This window comes from Pipistrellus hanaki (assembly GCF_964339955.1).
Source record: "Pipistrellus hanaki genome assembly, chromosome: 10".
In the NCBI taxonomy this organism is placed as follows: Eukaryota; Metazoa; Chordata; class Mammalia; order Chiroptera; family Vespertilionidae; genus Pipistrellus; species Pipistrellus hanaki.
In genome coordinates this window covers 38,350,111-38,376,087 of record NC_140512.1, presented here as the reverse complement: position 1 = coordinate 38,376,087, position 25,977 = coordinate 38,350,111, and the positions used below count along the sequence as shown (strand labels likewise).

The window sequence follows — 25,977 nt, the reverse complement described above, 5'->3', positions numbered from 1 at the left end:
TTCTTTGTTAATGATTGAATATCTTCATTTATTCAATAGGTGTATGAACTGATGCTACGAGATGAAAGATTTTATCCTTCCTTCAGACAGAATGCACTTTATGTGCGCATGTTAGCTGAACTGGACATGTTAAAAGATCCTAGTTTCAGAGGATCAGATGATGGTGATGGAGGTATGTGGCACACATTGTACATTTATATGTGTATGTATTTCTATATATTCGTTGTTGTTGTTAATCTTTACCCGAGGATACGTTTCCATTGACTTTTAGAGATAATGGGAGGGATGGGGAGTGATATAGAGAGGGAAACATTGATGTGAGAGCGACACATTGATTGCCTCCTGCATGCTCCCCGACCAGGACCAGTGATCGAGCATGCAACTGGGGTACATGCTCTTGACTGGAACCAAAACCTGGACCCTTCAGTTCACTAGCTGATGCTCTATCCACTGAGCCAAACTGGTTAGGATTGTATTCCTATATATTCTACTAAATATTATAAATGACCTTTCAGACAATATAAATTTTCTTTAAGTCCCAATATAAATTGTAATATATTTAAAAAACTACAAATGAGTGACAATGTTTAGTTACCATACTAAATTAAATTGTTGAAAATATAACAAAAGATTAAAATGTGTACCTAGAAGCCTTGAATTCTTTTATATATAATATATATATATATATTTATAATATATATATTATATATAAAAGAATTCAAGGCTTCTAGGTACACATTTTAATATATAATATATATATATAATATATATATTTACATATAAATATATATATTTATTTTGAAGGGAAAGGGATAGAGAGTTAGAAACATTGATGAGAGAGAAATATTGATCAGCTGTCTCTTGCACACTCCCTATTGGGTATGTGCCCGCAACCAAGGTACATGCCCTTGACCGGAATGGAACCTGGGACCCTTGAGCTCTCAGGCTGATGCTCTATCCACTGAGCCAAACTGGTTAGGGCTAGCCTTGAATTCTTAAATAATTTTTTTTTTTTTTAGTTCTTTCATGCAAATACTTTTATGATAAATAATATTTATGACTAAGATGTAACAGGATTAGTGAGAAGATTAAATGAGAAATAGAAGTAATGATTCTAGAGTATACCATAAACTATAAAACTTTATTTTAAAAAATAGTTTTTTTCTCTTTAATTATACTGTTTTTCCAAATTGTGTATAGTACAAGCTAGAAAAGCTATAGCAGTCATTTATTGTGTTCTTATAGTTTTTTCAAATTAGGTTACTATCAGCTTGGTACCATTAGAAAAGCAGATTTTAAGAGTCAGAGTATTTATATTTAATCCTGTACTGCTACTTATTATCTGTGTGATCTTGGCTAAACAATTTCTTTAAGCCTAATTTTTCTCAATTGTGAGTCTGGATTAATAGTCTTCTCAAAATAATTACCTTACATCTGACATCATCAGATTTAAATGGAATTATGCATATAAAATTATTTATAAATTAAAATACATGTCAATTTTTATTGGTAGTAAACAGTCAGTTATTTACTAATAGTGGGAGAGGCAGCCCTTAGAGCACAAGGTTCCAGATTCTTAGGCTGCAGTGTCTATTTCACTGTGATCCAATTCAGAAGTTCTTGCTAAACTATGGTTAAATATCGAGGGTTTGATAAACTTTCTGGTATGTTCTAAGCAAATAAATAATGTAAATAAAAAGTAAATGGGAAAGATTTGACTAAGTAATAGTTTAAGTGAGTACTTTAATTATAACCCTTTACTTAATAATAGGTTTATGAATAGGACCATATGATGTCCTATATTAGTGAGATTTTACTTTTCAAGTAATCTAAGAAATCTATTTATAGATGTTTGCATTTGAGTTTTAATATCTTTTGTCTTAATTATTGATCTGATATCTGGGGTTTTTAATTTGCTACTCTTGTCTTATTTGTAAAATTAGAATAATATTTAACTGAATTTGATTGCATAGTTAAGGAAGTTTTCTTTTTTTTTTTTTTTGAATCCTCACCCAAGGAATGAGGATATTTTCTTTGATTTTTTTTAATTATTATTTTTTATTTTTTTTAACTAGACAGAGTAAATGGGGTTTAGGGGGAAGAGAGAGAGAAACATTGATATGAGAGAGACACATCGATTGGTTGCCTCCCACACATTCTCTGACCGGGGACGAGTATCAAACCTACAACCCAGGTATGCACCCTTGACCAGGAATCAAACCCACGACCCTCCCAGAGCAGCTGCCACTCTAACCACGGAACTGCGCTGGCCCCAGCCAGAAAGGCTTTTTTACTTTATTTTATTTTTTTAAGGAGTACTTCGATGGGAGCTGAATAGTAAAATTCAGTTTACCTCAGGTTTATTAGGGGATATATTTGTATTTAGTGTATGTTGGGAAAATCTTTTATAGAGCCACTGTGAAATGTGCAGTAACAACTCTGCTTCCAGAGAGGATTTCTATAAGTATTTTATGTGCTTTAGAAATTTCTTACCATTGTGACATGCATTTGTTATATTACTCAGAATAAAGGGAGATCACTTGTCTCATAATTCTATCATTTAAAGTGATGATAGTATCCTATGGGAGTAGTTTTCAGTGCTGTAGTGTAAGAACTCTTCCAAAGTCATCTTGGACTCTTCCATAGAACTCTTCCATATAGGTCTTTTTTTTTTTTTTTTTTTTTTTAAGCCAGTGTATCTTCTTTTATGCAGCTAACAGAAACAAAATATTTATAAGCCATTTCAAACTTTTTCAAACCTTATATTTACTTAAGACATAAAGTATATTTTTAAAAAGTTTTCTGCAACTGGTTTTGATCTGAAGTAAGTGTACTTCTCTTATACATCAGTTATTGAGTAATCCCTTGCATTGGAATCATTGATTGTAGTTGGAATTGTATACATATGTATCTTTTGTTTTTCTAGACATTGCTTTTAACATTCTGTGCCCTAATTAATGAGTTTTTATATATTTTATCACAAAGAAATTCACACTCCCTTTTCTTTTGAAATCATTTGAAAAAAGCGTGTGAAATAGTGTGTATAATATAAAATATTATTAAAAATAGCTGTCAGACCCTGGCTGGTGTGGCTCAGTTGGTTGCAGGTTCAATTCCCGGTTAGGACACATACCCAGATTTTGGGTTCCATCCTGGTCTAGACTTGTACACAGTGGGATAACTGATTGATGTTTCTCATTTTAATGTTTCTTTTCTTTCTCCTTTCATCCTCTCTAAAATAAACATATCCTGGGGTGGGGATTTAAAAGAATAAGTGAGCCGGGACCAGTTTGGCTCAATGGATAGAGCGTCCGCTTGGGGACTGAAGGGTCCCAGGTTCGATTTCGGTCAAGGGCATGTACCTTGATTGCAGGCATATCCCCAGTAGGGGGTGTGCAAGAGGCAGCTGATCATTGCAGGCATATCCCCAGTAGGGGGTGTGCAAGAGGCAGCTGATCGATGACTCTCTCTCATTGATGTTTCTAGCTCTCTGTCTCTCTCCCTTCCTCTCTGTACAAAAATCAATAAAAAATATATTTAAAAAAAGAAAAGAAAAGAATAAATGAATGAATGAATAAAATAAAATAAAATAATAGTTAGCTGTTAGGTGTATTGTCCTTGTCAGTGTTTAGATTTTAGGCAATTACAACTTTTTCTAATAATAATGCTTATATTTTATTGTCTTTATAAGATTATTTAATAAAAAATAGGCCTTCCCCAAATTTTTTGTTTCAAATTTATTTCCTGATTTTTAAATTCAAGTGTACTCACACTTGGTGTATATTATACATTCTGAATTTTTAGCTACTGTTCTCAAATTAATAGAAATTTGCTTTTAAGATCTCTTTAGAGATCCAAATTCATAATCTCTTTAAGTGCTAGAAGCCATACATATTAACTTTAAACTGCAAATGAATATTTTTTTACCATATGTTTATTTGGTGACTTAATTTGCTACGATGTAGATAAAGCCTGAGGCAAAAGACATTAACTAGTTAGCTGCCACACATCCAAAACGGAAACCATCCCCACACACCACAATATTTTGAATTTAATTAAAAAACACCATCTGACTCTGGAGTTGAATAAAGGATGGCATTTTCTTCTTGCGAGGTGCTTGGTACGATTATTTCTTTATCTGATGCCATTTATGGGGATTGAATTTTACTTGCACAATATGATATATTACAGTGATAAAGTCAATAACAAAATAATAATTTTCAGTTCTATGGAAATATCAACAAAATAAAAATAAATCGACACAAAAAGCCTCAAAAACACTAAATTTTGTTGATGCTCCAAAGTTGAAATCTGTAAAAAAAAAAAAAATAAAATAATAATAATAATAATAATAATAATGAAGAATGCACACCCTGTTTACCATTTTAGGGTGAAATTCATGATAGCACAAATTTCAAGTGTTAAAATGAACAAAAGAAATCGCAAGTGTCACAGTATTTATCTCTCATGTGTCTGAGTATACATATACTGTATATATCAATATTGGAATTTCTTCCATATGCGCTGGAATGTTTACAGATTTAAGTTACCATAATTTTCTTTACAAACCTAGAGATGTCACTAACAAGTCTGGTTTTAAAATTGGGCGACCAGAGTTGTTACGTGAGGTTTGTAGCTATAAGTGAGCGTGGTGAGTTGGGGGAAGGTTTGCTGCTTATGAGTATAGATGACGCTTATGGTGTGCAAAGGGTTAATTTTCATAGAGTATACGGTAACTGACTTATTTTCTAACATTTTAAAAAGTAATTTTAGTTGCTTTTTAAATAAGTAGCATTGCATATGGCATTTTACATATATTTGTTTTATTACTTACAGTGATTTAAAAATCTAGACTTACAATGTTTTTGAACCAAATCTACCAAGAAAAAGTATAGTTAAAGATATGTTAAAAATCAATCTGTTTTTCACACTAAAGAATAATTTTATTTGTAACATTTCTTACTCCAGTGAAACAGATTAAGAAACAGAAATAACAAAATACTTCTCACATATTGAACACTGTCTGCTGTATTTTCCTCATGTTTATATTGTATTAGACAACTTGATACACTATGAGGATAAATAATTTAATAGTTGTTCTCTCTATACATAAATGCCTTTGTGTGTGTAGGCAACTTAGGTACATACAGAGTGGGGCAGAAGTAGGTTTATAGTTGTGAATACACAAAACAAAAGTTTATTTTTACATTATTATTATTGTATTATCTTCAATATGAACAATTATAAACCTATTATTGCCCCACCAACATATATACATATATATACATATATATGTATACATATGTATACACATATATATGTATACGTGTGTGTGTGTGTGTGTATATATATATATATTCCCCCCCCCCCCCCACTGAAATTCCTGGCTGGGGAAATCCTGGGCCTTAAGGTAACAAGTGTTTGGGGAATAGTGTATGACAGTTTTCTTTCTTCTGTTATGTCTTGGCTTGGCTGACTTTCATTCTTGGTGTTTGAACCTTAGATAAAGCAACAGTTTCAAAGTCTTCTACTGTATTCTAAGCTGAATTTTCTTTCCCACAGAATCTTTTAATGGGTCTCCTACAGGAAGCATAAATTTGGTATGTATTGTTATGGGTACTTAATTATTAAGGTGGCTTGAAAATAATATGAGCTTTAAGCTATGAAAATGAATAATATATTTAGAAGCCCCAAATGAATAATATATTTAGAAGCCCCAAATCATCCGTTAGTGTTATAAGAAGTTGTTCTTTTTAAAGAAATGTTAAACATGGCTATAAGATATCTGTGAATTAGAATTTTAAAATAAAACTTATTTTCATTTAGTATTTTTAAATTACTGTGCTTAGTACAATGATAGTAAATTTGTGACATATAAATAATTTACATTGGAATTAGTTTTTCTTCTTTTGTATTTAGAAAAGAAATATAAAACTAGTTGGGATACCTGAAAACTTCTAGATATTTCTTAATATCTATACTATAACAAATTCAGGTGGTTGTGATTTTTTTTAATTGTATAGAGTTTTATAGTGAATTAGGCAACTACTCTGATTATAGGTTTAAGAATGACAGGTTTTTAGCATATAAGATGTCATTGATGTTTCATGTTATATAAGGTGAGCTGTGAAGTAATGAACATTTCAGTTCCTTTTTAGTATTTCCATTGAATAACTTATTTCGTAAAATACTAATATAAAATATTAGTGTTCTCTGAAGTTTTAGTCCAGAGCTTGCAGGGTGTCCCACGAGATTGTTTGCTTGGTTTTTCCTTTCATCTACATAACTTTCTCTCAGACTTTTTGCAATAGCTAAGTGGTTTACAGGTCCATTATCTTATGTTGTCTATTCCATACACATATTTCTAAAATAACCTCACTGAATAACTGCTCTATTACCATACAAAGTATAACCTTTAACAAAATATTACAGCAAATCATTTAGTGTTATGTCAGATATTTTGTAACATTTAAAATGTTTTCCTAAATCATTTAGTATCATCATTTATTTGTTATATTCTATACCCTTAAAACAAAAAGAAATAGCTCCTAGAGCAGTAAGAAAATGTTAGAATAATTTTCATTATCCTCTCTAATAAAAGAGTAATATGCAAATTGGCCATCACTCCAAGGCACAAGATGGCCACCCCCATGTGGCCAAAGATGGCTGTCCCCATGTGGACACAAGATGGCCACCACAAGATGGCTGTAGAGGAGGGCAGTTGTGGGTGACCAATCCAGCAGAGGAGGGAAGTTGGGGGAGACCAGGCCTGCAGGGGAGGGCAGTTAGGGGTGACCAGGCCTGCAGGGAGGACAGTTAGAGGCGACCAGGCTTGTAGAGGAGGGCAGTTAGGGGTGACCGGTCTGGCAAGGGAGGGCAGTTAGGGGCAATCAGGTTGGCAGGGGAGTAATTAGGGGGTGATTAGGCTGGCAGGCAGAAGCAGTTAGGGGCATTCAGGCAGGCAGGCAGGTGAGTGGTTGAGAGCCAGCAGTCCTGGATTGTGAGAGGAATGTCTGATTGCCTGTTAGGGGTCCCAGATTGGAGAGGGTGCAGGCTGTGCTGAGGGACACTCCTGTTCCCCTCTCCCCGTGCACGAATTTCATGCACTGGGTCTCTAGATTAGAATAACTTTCCAATGTAACAAAACCTTTGGTTGGTTTTAAAGAGAGTGGAAGGTAGGAATGGGAGGGAGGGAGGGAGGGAGAAGCATCGATGTGAGAGAGACACATGGATTGGTTGCCCTCTGCCCATGAGAGGACCAGTTGGGGATGGAACCTGCAACCCAGAAATGTGCCTTTGACCAGGAATCAAACTGGGACCCTTAGGTGTGCAGGCCAACACTCTATTCCCTGAGCCACTCCAGCCAGGATGAAAACTTGGTTGTTTTATGTTCCCTGTGCTGGTTTGTAATTTGAAAATCAGAGTAGATAATATAAATTTTGTAGAATACTTAGTTTCCTCTGCATCTTCTCTCTTTCATGAAAGGGTAATATTAAAGCAAAAATTGTACTATTTCTACTGCAATATTTTATTACAGGTCATATGAGCACTTAAAAATAAATTCTGTTTCTTTAAAAAATATTTTCATTCATATTCTATCTTGACAGAGTTTAGAGTTGGCAATGTATTATTGAGAAAACTAGATTCAGGAGAGATGGCTAAAGTCTCTTATGGTATCAGTGGTGAAGTTGAACTAGAGCTGATTTAATTTGATGATCCTCCCACTTGACTTGACCAGAGGAGTGTAGTGATATCTGTATGGATTTATCACATTTGCTTCTTTTAATGATCAGTCTTTAGTAGATACATTTTTTTGGCTTAGAGTGCAATTGCCTTAATTTAAATGGTTTTTTGTCATCAGTATGGCTGCATTCTAATCGTTTAGATGACTCTTTTAGTAATAATTGCTAATATCACATTAGAACTTCAAAGTTCATTCAGTTAATATGGTTATTAAAGTGTAAAATATGTCAGAATCATATAATTTTTGTGTGTCAGAGGTCTCCAACACCACTCCTCTGATCAGTGATTTACTAAAAGGTGTCACAGACCATGACATAGTCATACTTATGGCTAGGATTTATTATAGCGAAAGGAAATAAAGCAAAATCGGCAAAGGGAAAAGTTGCATGGAGTAAAGCCCAGAGTAAACCCAGCACAAATTTCCAAGTATCCTCTCCCATGGAAATCCCATGGGACAAATTTAATTCCCCTATGATGAATAATGAATGTGACAGCACAGGTGAAATGCTGCCACTAGGAAAGCTACCAAACTAAGTGCCTAGGGTTTATATTGGAGGCAGGTCATATAACCACACTCTGACTAGCATATGCCAAAATTCCAGATTTCCAGAAGGAAAGCAGGTGTTCAGGATAAACCACATCCTTGTATAAACAACTCAGGCAGTGTGAACCACTCTTAGCAGGTAGGGAATGGCAGGAACCTTCCCTAAATCGAATTCCCAGATGCCATCCAAGGGCCAAGATTGCAAGCAGTCTCACACAGTTTCAAGCTTGCTCTGTTAACTCTTTTCTGTACAGTCTGTCTTTATTATGTGATTATTTTATTTTCTATGTATGTGTGGAGACTGTGTGTGTGTGTGCATGTGTGTGTGTGTATACAAACAAAAATTATTAATTATATAATATATAATATTACATATAACTATATAATATATGTATAGCAAAAATTTTAAATTTAGACCCAAAAGCCATAGTTTCAAAAGATCTTGAACAATTAGTAATAATTTTTGTTTGTAAAATTAATTTTGAAAATTAATTATTTAAAATCCGTCTTGGGCTATGAATTCAGCTCACTTAATATGTTATCATAATAATAGACAATTTTGGGTTTAGGCAGTCTTCTAAATGTTTTACATGTCTTCTCATTTAATCCTCAATAATCCTGTGATGTAGGTACCTTTATTTTTATTTTATAAAGAATCTAAATTAACTAAAATTATTTTTAAATTAACAAAAGTGCATTTAAATAATACAGAGTTAGCTATAGTATATCTCAACATTTTAAAAAATTGAAACATTAAGTTAAAATATGTTCACTTATTTTTATCTACATTTTGTCTTGCCATATATGGAATATAACTGAGAGGTAGCAAATTTTAGCATATGGATAAGCAGTGCAGGAAGAAATAATCTGATTGATTAAGGTTATTTCTAAATTACTTTATTTTATAGTTTCTTAATCTTGGCTTTTCTTTTTCCTATTGGTGTAAAGGTGAAGATTATTGTTGAGGGTGGGGGAGTATACAAATAATATAAAGATTATATGGGGCAAAGGTGAGTAATGCATATTTGATGTGGAATTCTTTAACACTTTTTTCCTATAAAATCAAAAAATTTTTTTCTTCATTCCTCCTTTCCCCCAAGTCTTTAGATGACCTTTCAAGTGTATCTTCTGATGATTTAATACAACTTCATGCTTATATTTCAGACACAGGTAAGAGCCTTAAAAATTTGATTATTATTACCTTATATTATTTTCCACATTTATTTTTATAAACCATTCTTCTGTAGTCATATTTTTAAGTTAATTTTTCCCCCTGCAGCACGTTCCTCATTAAATTCTATGATATTTATTTACTTGTGGATATAGGTATTTTCTTTCTGTAAGGTTGTCACTGTTTTAACATTTTAAAAAGCTCAAATTCTTAAGTATTTTGTCATTGCTAATAAACTTGAACCAATCTTTCTCTCTTCTTGTTTGCATCTAGCTGATATTTGTCTGCATAATTCTCATTAAATCATTTGGGAGACAGATTTTAGTTCAGAATTTATTTTGATGAATGCAAAACCAATTAGATAACTGAATAAATGAAGCTTTTGGGTATAGGAGTTTACAGAAGTTCAAGACATGCTTGGATTAGGTGAGAAACCTCTAAGATTTTGTGTCTCAATGAGCAATATGGTTAGTGAACTGAGAAAAAAATCACTATTCATCCTTGCCAGTAGGTTATTAGATAAAGTCAGCAAGTAGTAGATAATGACATTTTTCTTATGTGGCCTCTCCCTGGTCCTAGAATATAGGAGTATTGTGTTAGATTACATATTAAAGTATAGATATACTGAGATATAGATCTCAGTTCAATTTAATGCTTACATTTTAGATACTGAAATAAAATTTACAGTATAAGTGCAGTTTAAGATAATTGGCATTATTTTTTAAAATCTGTTTTCTTTTGTTTCTTACTAGAGCTGAAATCTCATTTTGCATTCTGTTCTCTGTTAAATTTTTGTAATAACTTATCTATAATTTCTGTCTCAGTTTCTTTTTCTTTTATAAGTCATTGGTGTACACATTACTCTACTCTTAAATGTCTTAGATAAAAACCTTGTAATAAAACCAGATTGCTTTTCTTTCTAGCTTTTGCTAGAGTTGTCCCACCTTTTCCTTCATTACAATTTTAAATTCTTTTATAAACCTCTATTTTCTTTGTTGGCTTGTCTTCCAAATATGAAAGGCTTTGTTAAAGTGCAAACATTTAGTATTTGTGCTTTTACTTCTTTCTTGAAGACCTTAAGCTTTCATGTCTAGAGGAAGATGCTCATGTCCATATTTCTTTTGTGGATCTTTCTCTTCTCTAAGAGTTCTGATTTTCCAGCTCTGTTATCCATTTATTCAGCAAAGATTTATTAACTTCTTGTAGGAAGCACGATGTTAAGCATTTTTAATAAATTGTTATTTCTGTCAGACAAACATTTAAATACTAAAGAAGCAGCATACATAGTGGTTAGGAGCACAACTTTTTGTCCAGATTGCTTGGGTTGAAACCCGAGCTTTGCTACTTAATACTTGGGTGAAATTGGGTAAGTTCTTTAACTTCTATACTTCAATTTCCTTATATGTAAAATGGGATAATAATACTAATAATTAGTAATACTTACCTCATAGGGTTATTGTAGGACTAGTTAACTTATTACAATAGTAATAACATGATGGGGATTTTATTACTGCTTGTTCAATAAATGTTTATTCTATCAACTAGAGGCCTGGTGCACAGATTTGTGCATGGGTGTGGTCCGGCCGGCCTGCCCTAATAGGGGCCCATTGGGTTAGGCTGGTGGGGGGTGGGGTGGGTGTCTGGTGGGAGGGGCTGGGGGCAGTTGGCAGCTGGCCCTGCTTCTGATTGGGGTGTTGGGGGAAGATTGGGGGCAAGGCCAGCCGGGGGGTGGGGGGTATTGGCCGATAGGGGCTCGAATCAGGCTGGTTAGCTGCCACAGTGCATGTCATAGCCACTGGTCTTTCTGGTTGTTCTGCTGTTCAGGTCACTGGGCTTTTATATAAATATATAGATTGGTCTCCTGATTCTCTCTTGAGTCTAGATCGTCACACTCTTAACATCTTTATTATAGGAAGAACTGATAGTCTAGTGTAGTGCTACTCAAAGAGTGGTCCATAGACAAGTGCTTCCTTCATTGAGAAGTCTTGCTTTAAAAAATATTGGCTAAATTAAGCACTATGTTTAGTGATGAGATTGATTTATATTCTGGTCCTATTTTTTTTTAACTGGCTATAGATTAATAACAGATAGTTTGCACATCACCTGCTATGAGTAACATAGTCCTAATGAAAACAAAACCTATTTCCACTGTAATATCTCAGCATCATCTCAAAATCAGTATATGTAACCTCGTTTATCTTCTTTAAAACCAAATTACCTTTTGTCTTCTGTGCTTCTTTTATAATAACCTCATTATTTTTCCTATGGTGCAACATATCTAGGTCATGATCTTTGTGCCTATTAATTTGTGACAAATCTGATTATTTCTTTTTAGAATGCTTTCTTACATTTCTCTTTCTTTTTCTATTCCTTGCTTTTATTAATTCCTAAATGGTTACGGTTTGCTGCCTAATTGACTTCTGTTTTCTATTTTCCTTTCCCAAAACTATCTTAAACACAACAGATAAAGCCATTCCCTTGTTTACATGCTAACTCTCTTCAATGATGGTGGTTCTCTAACATGATGAAAAAGTGTATTGCACTTTGTTATGCATAGGTCTTTGAGAGAAGGGTGATTGGAAGAGGAAAGAAGTGAAATATAGTATTATCTACAGTTTAAGCTCCTGAGAGCAACATAACCAGCCTTTCTCCAGTTTTATATTTTGTCAAATTATATATTACTAGAGGCCTGGTGTACGAAATTTGTGCTTTGGGTCGGGGGAGGTCCCTCAGCTCAGCCTGCACACTCTCCAATCTGAAACCCCTTGAGGGATGTCCAACTGCCGGTTTAGGCCTGATCCAGGACTGCTGACTCCCAACCACTCGGTTGCCTGCCTGTCAGATTTGCCCTAACCACTTCTGCCTGCCAGCCTGATTACCCCCTAACCACTCCTCTGCCAGACTGATAGATGCCAAACTGCTCCCCTGTCAGCCTAATTGCCACCAATTGCCCTTCCCTGCTGGCCGATTGCCCCCAACTGCCCTCCCTTGCTGGCCCAGTCATCCCAACTGCCCTCCCCTGCCGGCTTGGTTGCCCTCCCCTGCAGGCCTGGTTGTCCCCAACTGCCCTCCCCTGCAGGCCTGGTCGCCCCCAACTACTCTCCTCTGCTGACCTGGTTGCCCCTAACTGCTTTCCTCTGTTGGAATGATCACCCAAAACTGCCCTCCCCTGCAGGCCATCTTGTGACCACATGGTGGTGGCTATCTTGTGCGAGGACGTGATGATCAATTTGCATATTACATTTTTATTGTATAGGATATCCCAACATAGGTATGTCTAGATTCATTCTATCCTCAAGTGATTATGTGACACAGCATCTCCTAGCCCAGTGGTTGGCAAACTGTGGCTCGTGAGCCACATGCAGCTCTTTGGCCCCTTGAGTTTTTAGCAAAGGCCAGCTTAGGAGTACCCTAATTAAGTTAATAACAACGTACCTACCTATAATATATAGGTTAAGTTTTAAAAAAATGGCTCTCAAAAGAAATTTCACTTGTACTGTTGATATTTGGCTCTGTTGAATAATGAGTTTGCAGACCACTGTCCTAGCCTGAGAGTATGTATAAAATATTCATAAAGAATGCAACATGAAATAAGAACCAAGTAAAATTACAGAAATTAAAATATAGTGATTGGAATTAAGGTCAGTGGATGGAATAAGACTAAATACTGATGAGTAGAGACTCAGTAAACTTTTAGGAGACCTGAAGAAATGATCTAGAAGAGAATACAATGCTGAAAAATAAGAAAGCGGAAACTAGAAAATACAAAGGAAGGATTGAAAGGGCATCTCTTCCATAAGAGTAGTAAAAATGAAGCCGAAATTGGTTTGGCTCAGTGGATACAGGGTCAGCCTGCAGACTGAAAGGTTCCAGGTTGGATTCTGGTCAAGGACATGTATCTTGATTGAGGGCACATCCCCAGTAGGGGGCGTGCAAGAGGCAGCTGATCATTGTTTCTCTCTCATCGATGTTTCTAACTTTATCCCTCTCCCTTCTCTGTAAAAAGTCAATAAAATAATATTTTTTTTTAAAAAAGAATAGTACAAAACGTGAATAGGTTTTGATTTTAAAGACTAGTGGATTTTGATAATTTGTGGAAAATTAGGAAAATGCCTGTAAAAAATCTCCAAAATAACTACACTTGTGAATTGTTGATTAGAAATGAATTGCCAAAATAGCAGATAAACATTATTCCATTGCTTTTTCTTTCTGTTTAGCTGTGGATATTTTAATTGAAATGTAACTAAATAGTGAAGGCTAGTACAAAAGGTTATTACTTTGTTTCTGTTATTTTTCCTCTATTAAATTTCAGGCTCCAATGCTGTGCTGTGAAGTTGTATTGTGGTATCATAACTTATAATATAGGTAAAAGTCCTTGGGAAGATTGTTCAAAGTAGACATTACTATGTGGTTGGTATGTGTTGGTTGTTGGTCATCATAAACTTGTAGCTTGTTTTGCAATGTAGCCATCAATATATATAAAAGTCTAACAACCATTATGACCAGAATGATCAGTTGGCCAGTTGCATTGACATGCACTGACCACCAGAGGACAGACAGACAATACAGGAGGTGCCCCCTGGTGGTCAGTGTGTTCCCGTAGTCAACCTCCCCCGGTTCCTCCCCCCATCTGGCTGGTCCTGTCTGGCAGGCCCTGTCCAGCAGGCCTCCAGGCCCCGTCTGGCAGCCGGCAGGCCCCCAGGCCCTGTCCAGCAGCCAGCAGGCCCTGGCTGGCCCGGCCCCAATCTGGACTGGGAGAGACAGCCCTAATAGGCCCTGATCACCAACCAGGCCTGAGGACCCCACCCGTGCACGAATGTTGTGCACCGGGCCTCTAGTCGTATATAATGCCTTAGGGGTGCAAGTAGAGAGGATGGGATTCTATTTTATCCCCTGGTGACATCCTTTTGTCTCAGTCTGTCATTTCAAATTCTTCATTTCATGTTGTCCTTTTTGTTTTTGTTCTTCATCTTCCTCCTTTTTTTGTGTCTTTTGTTCCTCTTCATTTTGTTTTAAATGACTAGTATATGCTGACTATGACCCATATGCTGTGGCAGGAGTTTGTAATGATCATGGCAAGACATATGCATTGTATGCCATCACTGTGCACCGACGCAATCTAAACAGTGAGGAGATGTGGAAAACCTATCGTCGTTACAGTGACTTCCATGACTTCCACATGAGAATCACTGAACAGGTAATGAGGTTTTTAAGTGTGTGCTTTAAATTGTTTCCTGATTCAATGTTTAATTCTTAATAGTTCTGAGGATGTTAAGGTATTAACCAAAGCCAATGAAAGAAAACGAAGAATTTGTGTAAAATCAGTATAAACATTGGAATGATTTTGAACATTTAACCAATAAATCAGACTTTAACTAATCATAACCACTGTGGACTAGACAAAATATCAATGGTATACCTTGGGAAATTAATATGAGTGTATATTTCTCATTTTGAGTCGTGTGTGTGTGTGTGTGTGTGTGTGTGTGTGTCTTCACGCGTGCGTGTTTATTAGAGATATTTGGGTTTGGATTAAAGTAAGGAAGGTGATCACTGTAGAATATTTTTTGGTTTTCAGCAGTATAATTCAGAGCTATAGTCATTTTAGATGACATCCTTATTTAATAGCGTAACAGTTAAATCTTTGATCCATTACATTATTTTAAGAACCATAACCTATATTAAATTTAACATTAACCAAATGTTTTTAATTTGTAATAAATACAACCCTCTTGTTTTATAGAAATATAAGGACTCTTAAAAATAACAAACATAAATTATTTCTGTTCTACTTTTTATTAAATACGTTTTCTTATCATTAATTTAGAAGGAAATAAATTATCACCAGGTGAATGGAGTAGGTGATCTGTGAAATTTATTTTAACTCAGGAGTCTTTGATTTCATTCAAGGCTTATAAATATACAACTGGTATTAAGCCAATACAAATTATACTAATTAATGGTGACATTTGATTGGGTGGACTAAAGCTTTGAAATGACATTGTACTAGTGTAGTAATCAGAAAGTGCCTTTTTCATTTAAGAGAATAGAGGGAAAATGGTTGGCATTGGTAATCTCATTAAAATGTTTGTTTAATGATAGATAAACTACTAATAACTTTAAGAATGATTAAAAACAGGTTAGTGTTGACTCCAGAAGCCCATATTAAAAAGACTATTTTTGAACTATATTTAGAAGGAAATTAATAATTTTGGACATGTTTGCTTTTCCTGTTCATTTTGAGTAAGTCTTTATGAATAAAGATATTTAAAAATAAAAGGAACTAATTAAAATGTTAAATGTCATATTATTTTAGAAATGGGCTGAACTCCCCATTCATTTATTTAACAAATATTTATTGAGCTTTTCCCATATGCCTGGCAGTTCTCAGTGCTGCAAATATAATCATGAACAAGACAGGCCTCTAGGAGTTTATATTTCAGTAGATGCTGTGTGTGTCTTTTTCATTGGGTGATTTGTAACTGAGTATAAGTACAAGTAGTAATTTAAAAGATATTAACCCTTTGCACTCCGAACCATTCTGGACATTGGCTACCAGCTACTCGATGCTACTTTGCGGCAGAAACTCAATTCCCCGTAATCACTAATAAACTGCAATGTCTCCTGAGAGGGGACATCCGAGTGATATGCTAGAATTCCGATGTCCCCTGAGAGGGGACAGCGGAGTGCAAAGGGTTAAGTATGCATTGATGAAACTGAGTAAATGTATTTTTGCGCCTGGATATGAACACATTTTAAATCCTTCTGATAAAAAAATTCAAGAATGTTTTTTAAATTTTCCAGTACTGTGTCTGGAATCTAAACCTGACATATTTGATGTAGAAAAATAAAATCTTCGATTTTGGAATGTTATGATTTACATATAGTATTTGAGTTTTTTGTGAGCATTGTAATACTCTTTTTATTTTATTTTATTCTTGTGAGTTCTTTAGGTAAATTTCCAATTTCTTTTACATGCCTTTAAAAACATTTTTATGAATTATTGGCATAGAATTATATTATTTTTCAGGAATGGATACTTTGTACTTATAAACAATCTTTCAAATACCAAGTTTATAATGTCAATATGAAGTATAACATTTCTCATTTTTTCCTTTTATAATAACAATACTTTAGAAAACTATTAATCATCAATACCTCTGTTCCAGACAGATAATTTTAAAAGGAGTTTGATAATTTAGACTTTAAGAAAATAACTTATTGTAACATTTATTTTTTCATTTTATTAATAATGCTTAATATTTTAAAGTTTCTGAAATAAATTGTTTTGTTGGATACTGTTATATTCCCATAGTGTACTTCATCCTAACAAAATACTATAGAATGGGTGGCTTAAACAACATTTATTTTCTCATATTTATTTTTTGGAGGCTGGAAGTCCAGGTCTCAGTTTTGGGCTTACTATCCCTGAGCGCCTCTTTTTGGCTTTTAGTGACTGTCCTTCTCATTGTGTCCTCACATGGCCTCTTTGTGGGCTCTCATTCCTGGTGGTGTTTGTATGTCCAGATTTCATCCTCTTATAAGTACAATAACCTGATTAGATTATAGAAGATAATAACATATAACATTAGAACTCTGGTTTGCCCTAAAAACTTGTTTTAATTTTATCACCTCCCTAAAGGCTCTTTCTTCACACAGTCACATTCTGGCACACGGGAGGTTAGGTCTTCATATTGGGAAACTACAGTCCATACCATATTGGTAATGCCAGAGTAAACTGTGTGTTCTGTAAAATCAAGTCCATAGTTTAAGATAATGTTTATAATATTCCAGGAAATTAAATATTTTAGGACTCCTTGAAAACTAATTTATGTCTATTAGGTGTGATTAAAAAATTTAATCCATTTGACATTTGCTATTCAAGGAGGACATATTCTAATAGTTTAGTGAATCGCCAAATTTATGAATATTGCTTCTTCATAACTTCTCTCCTATAAATTGCCTCTCTACTTTCCCCCCTACCCTGCCTGGAGCTTTTATCTTTCATGTGTAACACAATGAACTTGTTCACATTAAAGCTCCAAGCAACCGTCTGATTTGCCATTCCATTTAATTTATCAGAATCTTCCAGTTTTGGAATGAAAATTATTCTAGACCTTTTCATTCCTCTTCTCTTTAATCTCTGCTCCAGGAATGAATGTGTTTTTAAACATACAATGGTTTTAGAAAGTTGTTTCACTTCAGAATATGTATCATGGGAAAAGCAATGAGGCTGCTTGAAGTTTCAGATGCAAGGCTGTTGGCCAGGCACAATCACTAGCTAAATGACTTTCATCTTAAAATGTTTGTTAGTAGCTAGTGTGGTTAAAACTGTGCTTCAGTGAGGCACAGCAGATTACTGTTTAGCTGGAGCTTTGAAGGTGCACCCAAGTGTTAAGTAATCTAGCGCTTTATTTTTCATGTGGCTGCAGGGAAAGTATCAGTGTAGTACTCCAGCTGTGTATATACAGAATTGAAATACAGTTGTAAGCTATATCTAATAATTTCCTTTTCTACTTTTAATAATTAGCCATTACAAGAATTAATTTATTTGAAGTCATCAATATAAAAATAATTCTTTATAAGATTTTTTTTAACAAGCCAGAAACACATAACTTTGATCATTAAAAAACTTATTTGCTAATACTTTATTTACAAGTCAAAGGATTGTTATAGACAATATTTTTAAAACTTTTTATTATAACAAATTTGAACAATCTCAAAATTGGAGAAAGTATTAAAATGAAACCCCATGTAAATATCATCCATCTTCATCAGCTGTTCATGTTTGTTATTCTTTATTGAAATTACTTTATAACATATAACATTAGAACTCTGGTTTGCCTTTGCAACAGCATGGATGGACCCAGAGAACTTTATGCTAAGTGAAATAAGCCAGTCAGGGAAAGATAGCTACCTATGATTTCACTCATATGTGGAATTTAAGAAATTTCCAAGCAAAATGGGGACAGACTTGTACTAGAGACCACGCAGACAGTTCTGAGAGAGACAGTTCTGAGGGGGTGGGATGGGAGAGTGGAGGGATTGAGCAAAAAAGAAGAAAAAAAAAGAGAATTCATGGACAACAACAGTGTGATGATTGTGGGGGAAGAAGGGGTTAGGTCAAGGTGGAAGAAGGCATAGAGGAGATAAATGGTAATGAGAAAACAAATTTTTTAAAGTATATATATTTTTTATATTTATTTATTTTTTTTTACAGAGAGGAAGGGAGAGGGATAGAGAGTCAGAAACATTGATTAGAGAGAAACATCGATCAGCTGCCTCCTGCACACCACCCACTGGGTATGTGCCCGCAACCAAGGTAACATGCCCTTGACTGGAATCGAACCTGGGACCCTTGAGACAATAGGCCGACGCTCTATCCACTGAGCCAAACTGGTTAGGGCTAAAATAAAATTTTTTTAAAAGAACTGATTTGGACATATTTAGAAAATAATTTTCTATTTTCTGATTTTTACTTAGTAAAATGTATTACAAAATGATCTGTTTCAAGATGGTTTAAATATATAGATAGATTATAACTAGGGAAATACTTTTCTCTTTTATTAAAAAATTAAGATTGTTGAATGTATTTTATCTTCTAGTTTGAAAATCTGTCAAGTATATTGAAGCTTCCTGGAAAAAAAACTTTTAATAATATGGATAGGGATTTTTTAGAAAAGAGAAAAAAGGATCTTAATGCATATTTGCAGGTAAGTTTATGTTTATTTTTTCCCATAGATTTTCATTTTAATATAGCTAAAGAACTCAGTATGTCAAAAATGTGTTTCATTGAAGGAATTAAGTTAGTGTTAGGTTATATCATGAAATATTTTTGGTGAAAACTATTTTTATTTTTTTTTTGGCAACATTTAAAAGTGTTTGCCTGGATTTTTAAATGTACTTTCTATTGTTAAATTTGACATTAGTATGTGAATAACAATAATTTACTAATGTGGATTTTAGGATTAGCTGTAAAATCCGAAAATGGAATAGTAAATATATTTGGACAACTTTCATATTAAACTAGAGGCCCAATGCATGAAAATTCATGCATTGGAGAGGGGGTCCCTCACCCCAGCCTGCCCCTCCCACAGTCTGGGAGCCTTCGTGGGAGGGAGTTTACCTGGCGATCAGGAAGGCGAAACCCCCATCACACCTCTGCTGCTGCTGCCACTGCCAGCAGTGTAAGCCGTGGCCAGCCCTGGTTACCTGATCTTCGGGCTGCCCTGACGGACTGGGGGATTGAGGAGATTGGGGGACTGGAGGCAGGCATGCAGAGTGGCCAGACCTCCTGGGATGGACCCGGCCATGCCACGCGCCTGCTGCCCTGGTGGGGCTGAGGGGACCTAGTGCCACCATCTTTGAGGGTGTGGCAGTCAATTAGCATATTCCCTCTTTATTAGATAGGATACACTGAAAGTCAAAAGAACAGATGGGGAGAATAGTATATATCCTAAGGTTAAAAGTCATAGAATTATTGATGACTTTAACTGCATAATTATTTTTTTTAATGTAAAATTGAAATTTTTACTCTATTTTCCTGTTAGTTACTGTTAACTCCTGAAATGATGAAAGCATCCCCAATTTTGGCTCACTATGTGTATGATTTCCTTGAGAACAAAGCCTACAGTAAAGGGAAAGGGGATTTTGCTCGCAAGGTAAGCAGACCATTGCATTGATTTTCTTACCAATCTGTTGTCATACTTTGTTTTCAATATAAGGAAGTAAATTTATACTTATGTATGCTTTAAAACAAATTTTATTAAATGTGTCATAGCATATTTATCTTCTGTGCTTTACTAAGCCTTCAATAGGTGGACCTAATAAGCATAAAGTCCTATCTTTACATGTGGATTAAATCCACCAGTACTAGTACCTTCACAGAAGGGGGGGGAGGGGGGGGGACTTAGAAATGATGCATTGATGAAGGTTTGCCTAAAACAAGTCACAAGCTTTTCATTAGCTTCAGAAGGAACTTTCTTACTAAGAGGAAATGTCTTAACTTAGAGTAAGAATAAGAAAAGTGTTAAATAGGATATGTTTTTCATGCTTAAGTAAAAGCCTTATTTAAAATTTATTTTTGGATGTAAGACCTATATTTGGAATAAGATACTAGGTTAAAACAATAAATAATTAAGTGCTAAAATTGGGCAAGATTAGCTTTGTGGGTGAGAATACAAACTGGGATCAGATAGCCCTTGGTTCAAATCCCTACTCTTCCATTTGCTGGCTGCCTGCCTGATTACCCCTAACTGCTCACCTGCCTGCCTAACCACCTCTGCCTTGGCCCCAACCACAGCAGCTTTGTCCGGAAAGACATCTAGAAGGTCATTTGACTGTCTGGTCTAATTAGCATATTATGCTTTTATTATTATAGATTATTAACTATATTCCCAGTGTTGTACTTTACATCCCCATAACTATTTTGTAACTGCTGATTTGTACTTTTTTGTTGTTGTTAATCCTCACCTGAGGATATTTTTTCCCCATTGATTTTTAGAGAGAGGAAAGGAAGAGGATGGGTTAGAGAGAAACATCAGTGTGAGAGAGATACATCAATTGATTGCCTCTTGCATGCTCCCTGGGCCCTGCCCTGAAACAGATACTTGCCCTTGATGGGAATTGAACCTGAAACTCTTTAGTGCAAATCCATGGGCCAACGATCTAACCAGAGAGCAAAACCAGCTGTGGCTAATTTGCACTTCTTAATCCCTTCACCTTTTCCAAACAGCCTCCCAAGTCCCCCTCTGGTAACCATCAGTTTGTTCCTTGACAATATTTTTTAAAATCTTTATTGTTGAAAGTATTACAGGTGTCCCCTTTTTCCCCTCCATTACCTCTCCTCTTCACTTCTCCCCCTTCCCAGGCCTTCACTGCATTCCTTGTGGAATCTGATGAGCAAAATAAACTGACAAAATATATCTAGAGATATGGAAGTATGCAACAGACTGATGATTCTGGGGGTGGGAAGATAGATTCATCAAATAGTTTTTAATGTAGGTTGTGGATTAAAGTGAAATTCATGCTTTTTATGCTTCTGAAATTCCACCTTTTCTGTGTACATTATAACTTAGTAGACAGGTGATAATTTTCCCTCAAGCTATACATTTTAAATGTCGTAGTTTCATGTTTATCTCTCTCAATTCTGCTTGTGCTCTTATAATAGTTCATTTGTAATGTCATTCCAGTTAAACAGAAACTCCTGGCAATAATGTCAGTGTTGGAAAAAATGTTCTGATTGATTTGAGTACTCTCATGGTTAACCAAAAATTACTGTGTATAGAATTAGAATTATAGACAGACACACGCTTCATCTTTTTATCCTTTTTATTTCCATTTTTCTTTTCACCAGTGGTAGTGTTGTTCAAACCCTTTCTTCATGCTCATTTCTGTCCTTTGTTTCTAAATTGTTGTTCTTTGACAATGTCCCCTGTAGGTTGTATATTCTATCAAGCGTTTTTATAGCTCTATTCGCTCAACTGAAGCTGGGGAGTAACCAAAACTATCTCTTTTACAGTTATTTTTGAAATTCAGTTTTTTGTTGTTGTTATTGCTGTCTTATTCTAAAAATAAAGTACTTTTCTTGATGGAAACTATAAAAGCATATTAAAGTAATTTTGTCTTCTTTATATCATGTATTAACATTATGCCATGTTCCTTAAACAGTGGGGTTCAGTTTTTCTACCATTTGCTTTTTTATTTTTGCATGGCACATAATTTGTTTTTGTGGTAGTTTTTATGAGACTCAGCATTTTCTGGAAAATATTCTTGTAGTTTGGTATGACTGGTTTTGTGTGCGTGTGCGTGTGTGTGTGTGTGTGTGTGTCCCTATTTTTTTTTTTAACCTCAGATAGTTCTGTATTTAGCTGCTTTGGTTCTTTAGATGTTTCCTTTCTTCATTGAAATTATCGAACATTTGTACAGCCACATTTCTATTTTACTGCTCCAAATCCTCTGAGGTTATTCCATTTTATATCTCTGATCATATTTTCTTTTATAGTTTTTATGTTCTCCTTATACAAATATAATTTACATATCTGGTTTACAACTTCTTTTTTTTTTTTTTTCCTTCATAATGGATTTCAAATTCCCAACATAGAATGTATGTACCCTAAAAATTATTTTTAAATATTGATTTTAAATAGTCACTTGCTAGTTATTTCAGCTTTCAATTTCTTATCAGCTAGTTTACTTTTCAGTATCTCCTCAAAATATGTCATCATTGCCTTGAATTGTGGCAGAAGGATGTTATAGCTAATTCCACTTGCATCAGTTTTTGTTTAGAAAAATTTTATTTTCAGAATTTATTAAATAAGGCAGCCACAGTTTATATTTATTTTCTATCAATAACATTATCACTCAAATTTTTTAGTTATACTTTTGTGTGTGAAAATACATTTTAAGACACATCAAAGGTACAGTTACATACTTTTTAAATGAAATGAGCTATTATAGACTGGAAAATTATTGCATCTTTCATATGTTACACTCTGTGTTTTCCTAGACTTCTCAGTTGAATAACAGATCTAATACAATAAAGTCTTGGTATAATATCTTTTCCTCTTTAGATGGACACTTTTGTGAATCCACTTCGAAATTCTATGAGGAATGTTTCCAATGCAGTTAAATCCCTTCCTGATAGCTTGGCAGAGGGAATGACTAAAATGTCAGACAACATGGGCAGAATGTCAGAAAGACTAGGTCAAGACATAAAGCAATCATTTTTCAAGGTAAGATAATTTGCATTAATGTCTAAAGCAAATTATTTTTAAGTCAACTAAAATTTATTGAGTCCCTGCTTGGATTTACCTATTTCTTTCAGAAGTACAAAGCCCTCTAATATACAGTCTCATAAAGAATTAAAAAACAAACAAAATAACTAAAGAGAATACATTCTTACCAGAAATGTATACTATAAAATCCAGTCACTTCTCAGTCTCCACTATGGTATAATTTTAAAATCTATGTGAAACAAATATTTTAAATTGGTAAAGTACAGGTAGTGGACCAAGTAGTTTGTTGTTTAATATTTGTACCTTCAAATTTTGATCTAGTTGTTTGTCATAATTAAGGTTGTGGATGAAAACATATAGCTATTACAGTTTTCATTAGATCAGTTTGAATGAAGAGGAAATATACAGAAACAGAATTTTTTTACTGTAAGAGACAATTCCTAAAATAGTGTGTGTCAGTCCTACTTCTCCATTAATTCTCATACTTTCTCTGATGCTTCACCTTCATTTCTATTCATGGGAAGTACACTCACTGAAAGGAGGATTTCCAGTGTCACTTCTGTGACTTCATACAAAGTCAGTGAACTTTCCCAGGCTTCTTTTTCCACATCAGTAACATGAAAGGGTTATAATAGGTGATCCTGATGGTTCTTCCTGTGTTGATAAATGATTATCAGCTAGTACTGTTCTTTCTGTCCTTTTTTTTTTTTTTTTTTTTTTTTTACCACAATTTGTCCAACAGGGTTAGTTTTTTATCCTGTTAACATACTATCAAGTTCTCTGTGGTAAAAGAAAGAAGATTGGAGTTTTATTCCCTGTCTGTGTTTCTAACTTTTGGTCTTTGAATCATTTAACCTTTCTTAGTTTTAAATTCTTCAAAAAGGTATGGGACTTTGACTAAGTAATCTCCCCTTCCAACTAAAAAGTTAAGCATTAAAAAAAAAAAAATCTTTCAGTAATGAAATAATCACACTTGGTTTCTAATATTAGATTGTGAATAGTTTTTAAATACTATATATCAAATCAAATGCCATTTATTATGTTTGATGATTATTTTGTTTTATTATTACATTTTGTTCTTTCACTGACTGTGGGTCTATTTTTTTCTTTTTTCTTTCTTTTTTTTTTTTTTTTTAAATGTTAGATGCCTCCTTTAATTCCAAAGACTGATTCAGATCCTGAACATTGTCGAGTCTCAGCTCAACTTGATGATACTGTGAGTTAATTTTATTTTGGGTAGTATTCAGTGATGATTCAAATCATACTTGACAGATCTTTTTAATGAAGTATAGTACTTATCCTAACATATAGCTACCGTTAATGTACATTTATTGTGTTGAGTTTGATGAATTTTTACAAGCTGAACATGCCTATGTAATCAGCACTCTAAAGAAGAAACAGATGTTGTCAGTACCCCAGAAAGCCCCTAATGCTCTCTCCTGTCACTATGCTCTCCCCCACCAAGGGTAATCACTATCCTGACTTCCACCCTGCTTTTATACTTTATGTAAATGAAACTATAAGGTACGTACTCCTTTAAGTCTGGTTTTTTTCCCCCCTCAACATTGTGATATTTGTTCATGTTGTTTTGTGTGATTGTAATTTCTTTATTCTTGTGGCTTTACAGTATCCCATTTTGTAAATATAGTACAATTTATTTGTTATATTATGAATAGTATTCCAATGAATGTCTGGTACATGTCTTTTGATTAAAAAATAAACATGTTTCTGTTGGGGCTATGCCTAGGAGTGGAATTGCTTGGTTAGAGGGTATGCCAAGGTTCAGTTTTAATGGATACTGTCCCTTAGTTTCCCAAAGTGTTTTTTCTACTTTCACTGCCACCCACAATGCATGAGAATTCCAGTGGTCCAAGCCTGCCAGTGTGTCTTTTTATCTTTAGCTGTTCTGGTTTTTGTATCTCATGTGGATTTTCATTTCTCTTATGACTGAAATGTTGAACTCCATTTTATATGTTTATCGGCCTTTTGGGTGTCTCTTCTTTTGTGTCCAGTGCTTTTCCTTATTTTTCTGTTGGCTTGGCTGTTTTTGTCTTTTGGTTAGTAAAAATGCTTTATATGATCTAAATATTAATTCTTTGTAAGATTGTGTATTACTTTGTGTGCTTTTGTTAACTGTATATATAATCATACCTGTTGCTAGGTCACAGATATATGTGGTTTTCTTTTAATATTTCTGTTTGTTTTACCACGCAGAAACTTACATTTGGCATTCATCTAAGGTTGATTTTTGTGTATGGATAAGGTAGGGGTCTAGTAGACCCAAGTACCAGTTACTGAGAAGGCCTTCTTTTACCCAGTTTTTGTCCTTCTGCTTTGTCACAAATCAGATTATTGTATATGTTTATTCTATTGTATTAGGCAAATTTATTTTACAGTTATTATTTCCCTTCATTTTCTCATTAAACTTCTTTATGATAATCTATCTTTAAAAATACAATATTTTAATCTGTTTTTAAGACTATTTCAGAATAATTTATATTATGGTATAGTATCCATACATCATAACTGTTGTTAAGGGTTTTATAATATTACCTTTTATTAGAATTGACATGTGTCACCAAATTCGAATGTACTTGATCAGAGAACAGTTTTTATTTTGCCTCTATAAAGAAATGTATCTCTCCTCACCTCCCCTACTATCATGTTTCCCTCCCCTTGCTTAAACTCTTAGCTTTCAGTATGTTGTGAAAGGGAAGGTACACTAAGAAAATGTTTACAGTGAAAAATGTATAATTCATACTGTTTTCTCATTGTTTAAATTA

At 34.3% G+C, this 25,977-nt stretch overlaps 1 protein-coding gene across 3 annotated transcripts in view; it reads left to right on the top strand.

Moving 5' to 3' along the window:
- The window catches only part of SNX13 (sorting nexin 13), a 92,041-nt gene that overhangs the window by 56,723 nt on the left and 9,341 nt on the right, over positions 1-25,977 (top strand). For 2 of the 3 annotated variants that reach the window (XM_084897177.1, XM_084897178.1), the window contains 8 exons: positions 40-172; positions 5,563-5,600; positions 9,388-9,457; positions 14,516-14,655; positions 19,064-19,171; positions 20,009-20,119; positions 23,030-23,191; positions 24,339-24,410. In XM_084897177.1, coding sequence (XP_084753303.1) covers positions 40-172; positions 5,563-5,600; positions 9,388-9,457; positions 14,516-14,655; positions 19,064-19,171; positions 20,009-20,119; positions 23,030-23,191; positions 24,339-24,410 — 834 coding nt within the window. Of the gene's footprint in view, positions 1-39; positions 173-5,562; positions 5,601-9,387; positions 9,458-14,482; positions 14,656-19,063; positions 19,172-20,008; positions 20,120-23,029; positions 23,192-24,338; positions 24,411-25,977 lie in introns of all 3 variants that reach the window. The other variant, XM_084897176.1, reaches the window with a different exon arrangement.